General features: G+C 38.4%; 1 protein-coding gene across 1 annotated transcript in view; it reads left to right on the top strand.

Annotated features, from left to right (window-relative positions):
- The window catches only part of LOC126278856 (cilia- and flagella-associated protein 44-like), a 577,958-nt gene that overhangs the window by 75,924 nt on the left and 490,015 nt on the right, over positions 1-12,019 (top strand). Inside the window, exon 3 of the mRNA XM_049979132.1 lies at positions 7,218-7,357. Coding sequence (XP_049835089.1) covers positions 7,218-7,357 — 140 coding nt within the window. The remainder of the gene's footprint in view (positions 1-7,217; positions 7,358-12,019) is intronic.

The raw sequence follows: 12,019 nt of genomic DNA, 5'->3' as shown, positions 1-12,019 counted from the left end.
GATTTTGGTTGTAGATTACAATTACCACTATCAGATTACCAATGAACAGTTAGTAAATTTGTATGAAGGAAAAACTGGCCCTACTGGTGCCCAACTCAAACACACACATACTTCTGCATGAAGCCAAAAAGACAAACAATATTTCTATGCTTCACCCCATCCAGAAATTTATAATGAGAAATTTATCATGGTCTTAACTGGCCCTTTAAGAGAGTATCAAAAATGAAAACAATTGATCTGTGCCTTATCTGTTTATTTAAAAACTATTTATCACTTTTTTTTCAAATATTTTGTCACCTTTCCCACCTTTTCCAAGTGTCACCATGGTTCCTAACTGTGAATGTTGCAGTTGCCCAAAAGCTTTTACAAATGACAATGTAGGTTGCCCGAGAGGTGAGGAACGTGTAACAGAGCTATGTGGAACCATCCTATTTATCTTAATACCAATTCTGAGACACAAAATAGCTAACTTCAAACACTGGGAAATCCAGGATGGAATAATGACAATATTATGAAAGATAACTTAATTTGTTATTCATGTTGTAGGTCATAAAACTTTGTTATTCACAGGACAGTTTTCAGGCTACTAATGATAATAGTATATTTAGTTATTATGGATAAACTTTATTTTTCCAAAAACCTTATTTTTCAAAAGTTATTTGTGTTCAAAATTCACATGTTTCAGAATGTTCAAAGATTAAAATGGGTAATTTTTTTTCAAAAAATCAGTGCCACAATTTTGTACAATTGATTTTTCTGTTTTATGAAGATAATTTGTTAGTTTGTTAATCTACATCTACATCTACATCGATACTCTGCAAATCACATGTAAGTGCCTGGCAGAGGGTTCATTGAACCACCTTCACAATTCTCTATTATTCCAATCTCGTATAGCGCGCCGAAAGAATGAACACCTATATCTTTCTGTATGAGCTCTCACTTCCCTTATTTTTATTCAAAGTAGACGATTTCAGTTTTACAAAACTTTTGGGTGAACTTTGGGAATCACCTTGGGCATTAAATGGGTCTCACACGAAACAGTACACCTGCCAATAATTTTCCCATTTTTTAATTGTAAAGCTCTTAGTTGAACCAACTTACTTCACTGTCTATTGTTTCTTTGTGCCTTTTAAGTTTCACATCTTTTACGTCAACATCTAAAGTGGAGTAGCTTAGTATTTCTATAAATAGGCATCTTGTACAAAGTCAGTCAGTCTCCAGGAGTGATCTCGTAAACAATCATGTATTATTGTGTAATTTTCAGTTAGTTTGCATCCACTTGTCTAACAGTACAGCCACTAGTCAGTCAGTGTGTGTGAGCTATAGTTTAACGTAACTTACATTAATTATCTTTGTTATCACTTGAAAATATCTGTTAAGCCCTCATTAATTATGTGAAATGTTGACCTATCATATATTAACTCTCGAAATTATACCCTGACTGACATTTCTGCTTGTGATTAAGTACTGGCAAACAGTTGAGTTAGAGATAGTTGTGCATTCCATCTTTGAGGTGATGCATCCACTTGGGCTTTTCACATACCATTGTTGGGTCTCATACAGACACTCCTAACCACATGATTTATAGTGAGAATTTCGGCATGCAAGAATGTCCATGTGGACACAGCCTCATAAAACAGACAGGTGTGCAGATGAGCTGCTGGTCAGATATACCTCATACCTGCACGCTGGCACATTTAGATGTTCAGTGTGTGTGACAGGAATGTGTCAACATATGGCATGTGGTTTCTTGTGCAGGATGTTGTACAATCTCCCAAAAACTCTTCTCAGTTTCCTACAGTAATGTACAGTACATGGCATGGTCATAGTAGGTTCCCATTGCTGGACAAAGGACTTTGTGACAAAGTTTTACAAATATAAGCAGAGAGCAACGGTGCTTGTGGAAATTCAGATTGTGAGGCTATTTCATATATGAAGGCATGCTGAAAAGTAATGCCTCCAAATTGCTTACGTAAAACTTCTTAAAGTTTTAAAACAAATTTTATTAACATTCTACACCATTGTTATTCATGCCTACTTATTTATTTCCTAACATAGTCACACTGGTGATGGACACATTTCTCACAATGAGAGACATGTTTGATACTTCATTGTAAAATGTTTGACTTTGTTTATGGAGCCACAAGCTCACCTCTGCTTGCACTGCTTCATCTCTCTCAAAGTAAAGTCCTCAAAGATCTGTTTTAAGTTTTAGAAACCCATGAAAATTGGATGGGGCAAAGTCGGGCCTATATAGAAGATGATAGGATTGTTACAAATGTCACACCACTTGTGTGTGGTCTGGTATTGTCATGCTGAAGGAGAGGATGCTCCATGTGTGAATGAATTTTTCTGCAGTTAGAAACTCAGTTACAGTATGCCGTTCCTCATACACCAACATAATTATGTTGCTCACTGCCTGTTACACCCTACAGTTCAGAGCCCTGTAGTGGCAGAGGGTTGCAGCTTGCATCAGTAAAGTGAGAAGTTCGACCAAGTAATATGCATAACATGTAATATCTCAGTTGATATTGAGAACAGAATAAAAAAATTCTGAGGCATTACTTCTAAGAACACCCTCGTATATATGCTTTTATCTACCATGGATCAAGAGCTGCCAAGTGCAAGCTGTTCTAACATGAATGTTTCTGTAAATTTGGATAAAGATCTTGTTAACAGTGAGGATGGTGAAAATGGTACTGACCAAGACGATAATGAAGAGGCCAATGAGGATACAATTGAGGTAAGTACTCTTTGACAGTACCCAATAATAATATCAGATGTTTCACTGTCCAATCTTACATAGTTTTGATAGTCACATGGGTAACTGTCTTGTAATTCTTTATTCAAAGAAGTTTGGCTGTAACAGTACTTGCACTTGGTAACCCAAGTACCATATATATATATATATATATATATATTTTTTTTATTTATTTTATTTTTTTTTTTTTTTTTTGCTGATCCAGTCCACACAGCTGTAGCAGCAATAATAATAGATGTTCAGTTTGTTTTCACAACTGATGTATTCACAGTGCAAATTCCACACAATATTGTAGAATGGACGAATGTCCACATACTAATGCACATACTTGTGTGTGGGTTTCACCATTTACATGCAGAATCTTGCACGTTTCGCTCCTGAGTTGGAGTTGTGGAGGATAAGAATGTGTCCATGAACTTCTCTCTTGACACTTATACACCAAGATTCTACTTGCATTCAGACATGCGGAGAGATCTGCCCCACTAAGTCTTGCGATTAAAACCAAATGTGTGATGGCTTCTGTTGTGTCAAGGGTATGTGTATGTTTCCGTTAAGGAGAAACTGCAGTAACTAGAATTTACTATCATGAGCAACATGTGTTGATGGTAACAGCAGACAGGGGTTATAGTGTAGAAAATGACACATCAGTTCCTTCCTAGATAACAGTCAGTACTTGCTTGCTATCGCATGCAGAAACCACAAGTCCACTCCTGTACCTGTGCCTGCCATGTGCTGCGGGGAACAGACTGATACAGAATGAGGAAATACAACCTGTTTACTTACAGGGTATTGCTGAGGCTGTCGACTGAGGCATTACTGTGTGTAGGATGGTATTATGGGATGAAGTAGGGCCATTAATACATCTGATGTTCCTCAGTGGTGAACTACAGATTAGTTGTGCATCCTTACATTTGCTTATGTCACTCTGCAAGTGACTTGTACTTTCAGTGAAATGATGAACCATCCATTTATTTATTTATTTACACATCAAGTTCCGTAGGACCAAATTGAGGAGCAAATCTGCAAGTTCATGGAACATGTCAGTATATGAAATTACAATCTAAAGGTAATAACAGATAAAAATAAAATGTTTTGAACACAAAGAAAATCAAGCCATAAGTTTAAGTAAATACAATCAACAATGCCACAAGAATCAGCTTAATTTTTGAAGGAACTCAGAAGGAGTGACCTATGAGGAAACTCTTCAGTTTTGATTTGGAAGCGCATGGATTACTTCAAAGATTTTTGGATTCTTGAGGTAGCTTATTGAAAATGGATGCAGTAGTAGACTGCACAACTTTCTGCATAAGAGTGAAGGAAGCCCAATCCAAACACAGGTTTGATTTATGCTGGGTATTAACTGAGCGGAAGCTGATTATTCTTGGGAATAAGCTAATATTGTTAACAAGAAATGACAGTAAGGAATATATATATTGAGAGACCAATGTCAAAATACCTAGACTAGTGAACAGAGGTCAACAAGAGACTTGTAAACTTACACCAATTATAGCCCAAACCACCCATTTCTGAGCCAAAAATATCCTTTTAGAATGGGTAGACTTACTTCAAAATATAAGACTGTACAACATAATTGAAATAAAATAAGCAAAGTAGACTAATTTTCGTTTCGAATAATCTGTTACTTCAGATACCATTAGAATAGCAAAAATGGCAGCATTAAGTCTTTGAACAAGATCCTGAATGTGGGCTTTCCACTACAGTTTACTATCTATCTGAACACCTAGAAATTTGAACTGTTCAGTTTCACTAATCATATGCCCATTCTGTGAAATTAATACATTGTTTTTTTTTTTTATTTTTTTTTTTTTTTAAATGTGTGTTAGAAACTGTAAAAACTGAGTCTTACTGTGATTTAGTGTTAGTTTATTTTCTACAGGCCCATGAACTTACGTCATGAACTCCACTATTTGAAACCGAGTCAGTGTTGCTCACAACATCCTTTACTACCAAGCTAGTGTCATCAGCAAACAGAAATATTTTAGAGTTACCCGTAATACTAGAGGGCATATCATTTATATAAATAAGGAACAGAAGTGGCCCCAACACTGATCCCTGGAATGACTCTTTGCTATCTGTTGCTAAAGTAAGAGGTGAACCAATTGTGAGCTCTACTTCCCATATTCCATAATGGTCCAACTTCAGGAGCAATATTTTCTGATCAACACAATCAAATGCCTTAGTTAAAACAAAAAATGCGCCTAACTTTTGAAACCTTTTGTTTAACCCATCTAGTGCCTCACAGGGAAAAGAGAATATAGCATTTTCAGTTGTTAAATGACTTCTAAAGCTGAACTGTACATTTGATAGCAAATTATGTGATATAAAATGATCAGTTGTCCGTAGATGCACAGCCTTTTCAACAACATTAGCAAACACTGATGGCATAGAAATAGGTCTAAAATTGTCTACATTATCTGTTTCTCCCTTTTTATAAAGTGGCTTTACTACTGAGTACTTTAATCGTCCAGGGAACCGTCCATTCCTAAAGGGAAAATTTACAAACATGGCTAAATACGGGCTGACATGTGCAGCACAGTACTTTAATATTCTACTAGGCACTCCATTATACCCATGTGAGTCCTTAGTCATCAGTGATTTTATTATTAGCTCAATCTACCCCTTGTCTGTATCACAGAGGAGTATTTCAGTCATCAATCTCAGAAAGGCATCGCAGGTTCGAATCCTGCCTCGGGCATGGATGTGTGTGTTGTCCTTAGGTTAGTTAGGTTTAAGTAGTTCTAAGTTCTAGGGAACTGATGACCACTGCAGTTGAGTCCCATAGTGCTCAGAGCCATTTGAACCATTTTTTTCAGAAAGGCATTTGCCGAGAGAGTTATATGATTCCCTGTAGAAACTAAATTTTTATTTAATTCACCAGCAATGCTCAGAAAATGATTGTTAAACACTGTACATATATCTGATTTATGAGTAACATAAATATTTTTACTGCGAACTGACTTTATATCGTCGACCTTGTGCTGCTGACCAGACACTTCCTTCACAACTGACCATAAGGTTTTAATCTTATCCATTGGCTCCCAAATTGTACCTCAATGGTTTAAAGATAACTTCATGGGTGTAAAGGTGCTTTCGTCTTGCCTCCTTCCACACATCACCTAGTCTCATTCGTTTGAAGCAGTGGTCATCAAATTGCAGTTTGTGGACCAAATCAATTATTTATGTGGCACAGTTCTCATCCTTGTTTTATAATAATATACATCTAGCGACTAACAGCCTGATTCAAAAATGGCTTCCAACATTAAGAATTAAGATTGTAGTTTTTCTGTTCAGTAATAAACAAAAATATTTACAGATACAATAATATTTTAAGATATGGTTCGTTTGAACTAACTTTGGCGAATTCAGGCTTGAGCTAAGTAAAATTGGCCACTTACCTCTGGGGGAAGGAAGGGGTGGGGGGGGGGGGGAGAGGGGAGGAGAGAGGGTGGTAGAGGGATAAGTAGTGTAGCCACTGTGGGGTTAGGGGGTGTAAGAGGAGGAATGTCTTATTGTTTGTCTTCCTATGCTGTCAACTTAGTATGTGCACAACTTGTACCAATTAGCTACTACAGTATAAATTTAGCACAGAAATGATAAGGATTCAGGAATTCACATTACCGTGATGATGGGCATATTCAATTGTGATATTTATTTTTAACTAGGAACACTCAGTTAATTAAAGCTGTTGTAATACAACACAGTTAGTAGGAGAAAACTGTCATTTAAATCATTTATCAAACTTTTGTGATGGTGTGTCATATTCAACAGTGCATTTAAATATAAACATAAATACTGTTATTAATCAAGTTGATCGTCCGCTCACACAGATAAAGCAACACCACTTTGTGAGGCAATCACAGTGTCACGACTTTGCGGTCACAGAGGGGGAGGGGGGCGGAAATCTGATATGGTGCACAGTTGACATGCAGTATTCCGAATGGTGCTGATTTTTAACGATCAGTACTCAGGACCAACGACCAACTGATCATGGCATTACTATGGCTAGTCTGTTGTGGGCTCATAATGTACTAATTTATGTAGGTTGCTAATTAATAATACCAAGACATATGTGGCCCAGTGTACTAGTGCACAATGTCAGTATTCTCTCTTGAGCAAAATATTTGGATTATCATTGCTATAATATATATATATATATATATATATATATATATATATATATATATATATATATATATATATATGGCAGCATAGAAGACGCTGTGACCTGTGAGTCATGGTTTAGTGGTCTTGAACGAGGGTGGCTTCTTAGCACTTTCAATGTCTCATGTAATAAATGCAACAAGGAATCACTGTTGTAATGTATAAAGGTGCTCTATGCTACCTAATTGTTTCTAGTTCAGTTAATATGAATGTACTTACTTGCCGTGTATCACTCTACCTATTATATTTCTGCTAAAAGTGTAATTTATTTCAGAAAAGCCCGTGCAACCCACATTTTGCTGTTGGTGAGAAAGGAACTAACCCTGACATCATAATATATGAGTGGCCAACAATGGATATAGTTGCAGTACTTAGAGGTGGCACAACTAGGAGCTACACATGTTTGAATTACAGGTACGTGCATCCAATTTTTTGTGTATTATTTTTATTATTGTCATCAGAGAGACAGTTATTTATGTAATTTATGAACCATTATCCTTGTAAACAACTCATTCATGCTGAAGTATTCCACATTATATAAAAGATATAACTTCCAATACAGCTGCATACACAAACAGGTAATGACAGTATTTATAGATTTAGGAACTTATTGTTTTTTCTTAAGGGCAGATGTATTGAAGTCAACGATTATGAGCACAATTTATTGGGCAAAATACACTGACACGGTAGATTCACAGAGCTAATACACACACTTTTAAGTTTGGAGCTGCACAAATAGAAGTGAGACAGCCATAATCAGAGTCCACTCATAGTCCATGGTCAAAGCCCATCAACTGACTGTAGCAGGTGAAATGAAAGTTCCATATAAGTGAGCACTTCAGAGAATGAATGCTCTGGGCACACGGTTATGGCTAGCTGGAGGTCACAGATCCCATCAGGTGATGCATCATGTTCTCTGGGAGCGTGATTTCTTCTCAGAATGCCACTTGTGGTGACAGCTTGCTAATCGCAGCACCATTGGTGGTGAGGCCTGTAAGTAAGGGTTCATCTCTGACAGTTGTGACAGATTAATGTAGCTGTCAGAGGTAGTTACATCCTCTCTCCTCCCATGACATTGGTGATATCAGGAATTGGCCTAACTTGTGCTGGATCCAACTCTTGCACAGGGTGATGCTTCTGGGGCTTGGGATGGGGGCTGCTGCTGGTGGGGCTGGATTCTGCAGAGTCAGTGTCTTGATGACTTCAGGCCAAATGGGGGCAGACACAGCAGGGTCCACACCACTCATGGAAGGCAGGTCTGCTGCTGCTGGTGCTGTAACAGAGTAAGTTGATGCTGGAGCTCAGTCCTTATGACCAACGGGTTACTGGGGATCTGGCATTGGCGATGGAGGACAGGAATCCGTGGCTGTTCAGGTCGGCTGCAGGTTGTGTGGACGAGAAAGGTATACCAACCATGATCTGGGCCACATTTGGTTCTGGTGGCACCTCCAGAGAAAATTGCATGGCGTCCTCATCGAGGTGCAGGTCTGGTACGGATGATGGGCTGGAGACTGGGATAGATGTGAATCCAGTGGCAGGAGCAGAGAAATTAGCGTCCAAGTCTGCCACTCATGGAGCAGATTGCTGGGCTTTTTCCCGGAATTATAGTGGCACTATAGATCACCAAGAATAAGGTGAGGGCGTATTCCATTGAGGTGGATTTTTCCATGGCTCCTATGTTCTCGTTTCAGGTCTACACCATCCGTTCTGTCTACCCATTGGATTGATGTGGAATGATGCCCTAAGGATGTTACATCTCTTGCTGCTCACAGAAATGGGAGAACTGGGAGGAGGCAAACTGGCAGCCATTGTCGGAGACAGTGGTCTTTAGGAGGTTCTCAGCGGTAAATATTTGTGAAAGGCCCTTCATCAAATTTTCCATTGTCATGGGGCACATTGGGTGGATATATGGAAATTTAGAGTGTGAGTCTACCACAACTAGCCACATCTCACACAAGGACCAGAAAATTCAATTAGGTGTTCCCAAGGGCCCAGAGGGGGGCAGGTGCAGTTTGCTGCTGAGAATCCACAGTGCAAAACTGAACTGTGGTCTCAATGTCCTTGTTGATGGCCAACTAGTATGTGTGATGGCATGCCACTTATTTCATGCAGCATAAGCACCTGTGTGGGAGCACAAGTTCTGTGGGGCACAGAGTCAAAGACATAAAGACCCTTGGCCATTTGTTTTCTGTGTGTAGAAGGAGAACACCATCATGGAGGGAGAGTCTCTTATGTAAGGCAAAGAACATTTTGAACACACTATCCTCCATTGTGGATACACACTGAGGCCACCCTCACTTAAACCATTTGGTAACTGTAATCAGAGTAGGGTCCACTCTTGTCTGGGGTATGACCAGTGCAGCATTGGGAACAAAATGGTTAAGCGCCAATGAAGAATCTAACTGAAATATTCTGACTTCATGTGTGTCAAAGTTAAGATCTGGGCTTGCTGGAAGACTGGGAAAAGTGTCATTATTGGCAAGACAGGTTCTAGACTTACATATATGCCATAGGTATGTGTTGATCAGAACACTGACCATTACAGCCTTTGTGCAGTCCTGTCCGGAAGGCTAGAATGCAGTCCAAACAGTATAATTAATGGCTTGTCATCTGTCACCAGCTGGAATTTGAAGCTGTGCAGGTAGGTATGAAATTTCGTAACTTCATAAATGACAGCTAACTCCCCTTTTTCAGTCTGGGAGTAGCTGCTTTGGGCAGTGTCGAGTGTCTTGGGAACACTGTAGGTTGTTCAGAGCCATCAGCTGCCTTTGGGATGGCACTGTACCTACACCATGTTGCGAGGGATCTGTGGCAAGAAGAAGAGGCTGCTCTGGTGAAAACGAGATGGGGAATGGCTGTGATTGGAGGGATCATTTAAACTTGACAAAAGCTATGTTGCTCCCTGGAGACCACTTGAATGTAATACCTTGTTTCTGCTGTGCAATGAGTGGGCAGGATATTACCGTGACATGGGAAATTAAATGGCCTTAACAGCTAGCTATTTTTCCCATAAAGGATTGCAGCTCCTTGAGATTCTGGGGCCTGAGCATGTTCTCTATGGCATGGATGTGCTGCTTAGTGGGACTTATGAGCTACTTGCTGATTATTAATACAAGGTATTCAATGAAGTATTGAAAAAAATTCTACTGTTGGAAGTTATGTTTTGTGGCCAACATTGGTTAATTGGGGAAGTAATAACTGTAGGTTTCAAAGGTGCATACTGGTGGATACACTGTCAATATAATGTCATCCAAATAATTGCAGCAAGAAGAAATGTCTTGTATCAGTTGACCCAAAAAATGCTAGAATACTGTTGGGGCACTGGAAATATCAAAGGGCGGCTGGTTATATTGGTAGATGTCGGAGTCAGAGGGAGTGCAAACACTAACAGGTCATGAGACTCTGGATGTATGGTAACTGCAAGTATGATTCTGACAAATCAACCTTAGTTTAATAGTTACTGTTTTTCAACTTGGAAAACAGGTCTTCTGGCCATGGAATCAGAATAAGGTAGCTGGGTAATTGGAGAGAGCCTTCTGGTTATTTGGTATTGTGAGTGTAGAAGCCTGTTGGCTTTAGGATGCTGGGGTAATCACATCGAGGTCCTCCAATCTGTCCAATTCCTATTTGGCTGCGTTTCATAGGATGTGTGGGAAGGGCACATCTGCAGGAAGTGAAGCCCAGACTCTGGTCTTAAATAAACTTTTACTGCTACGTCTGTAGCTCAAACCTAAGCCAGGAGTAAACAGAACAGAATATGATGCAGTTAATTCTTCAGTGATGTGGGATGGAATCTTTGTGGATACCAAACACACATTTCTGAAATGGAAATACCAAGCTGTTTGACTGCATCTAATCCAAATACGTTTCCGCATTACTATAATTAACAACTAAGAATGAAAGTTTCCTCAAAACAGTTTTATAAGTGACTTCTGTAGTAAAAACAATTCTCATCTGCATGTCATAACCACTATATGCAGTTACTCTTATACAAAATGGTTGTAGTAGAGGGGAACCTAACGCAACTATTTATGATAGAAGAGGACTTACTGGTATCCTTATGAAAAGGAACCTTAGACTCATTCACTTGAAGGGTCAGTAATAATTTGACAGGCTTATCCATTTCCAGGTGAGTTAAATCTTTCAGTAGAATGCACTGCTTTATTTGATGAACATTGATGAGGTCCATCAAAAGAGGAAATGGTAGAACAAGACATCATATCATACCTATGCTGTTTTGTAGTGGACTGCTGACACACTGTGTGACCTTTAATGTAGTACTAAAAACCAGGTAACTGGGCAGTGGGAGCCAGGAAGCCGGTGGAAATACTGTGGATACGAGGGGTAAGTGATGCTGATTGATGTTCCTTTTAGAAAGAGAACTCCGAAAATTCTCAGAAATTGATCTGAACTCTCCATGTTTGCAACTAGTGCTGACTATCGGCAAATTACCAAACTATGCTGTGGTGGTATACATGAAAAAAAGCTTTCAAGGTTTCTCTTCAAAATAACGTATGTATGATGTCTGTACAATGTTTAGTTCTTGTGCAATAAATAATTGAAAGTTTTTCTAGACTTTATGTAAACCCTTTGTAAAGGCAAGGCATTGTTTAATAGTATTACCGAAGATCTCGAAAAGCTCCTAACTGACTAACTTCAAATTTTTACACAATACTTTACAAAAGGTTTAGATAGAGTCTACATATTTTTAAATATGTTTCAGATAAATATGTATGTAATATATAAGAAGGAAACATTATTACCAAGAACATGTATAGTATAAAAATATATATAAGATACAATAGTCAAACATTGTTGGCAAAAATGTTGAAAAGTTCTTAATGGATTAACTTCAAATTTTTGTACAGTAACTAATAAACATTCAGATGGTCACAGGTTATATATTTTTTTAAACATCAGAGTACAGGTTTTTTGTTAAAACCACTTACGAGACAAAAAATACTGTAATGTACTGTACTGTGAAAAAGTGTGGTATAGTTTTCTTTCACACAGCAAATATTAACTACGATATCAGGGCATTTAAAGCACTACAGTAGACAAATTGTTTCTCTTATA

The sequence above is a fragment of the Schistocerca gregaria genome, chromosome 6, assembly GCF_023897955.1.
Source record: "Schistocerca gregaria isolate iqSchGreg1 chromosome 6, iqSchGreg1.2, whole genome shotgun sequence".
Lineage (NCBI taxonomy): Eukaryota > Metazoa > Arthropoda > Insecta > Orthoptera > Acrididae > Schistocerca > Schistocerca gregaria.
Note: the sequence above shows the minus strand (reverse complement) of the source record. Positions and strands in the feature narration are given on the sequence as shown.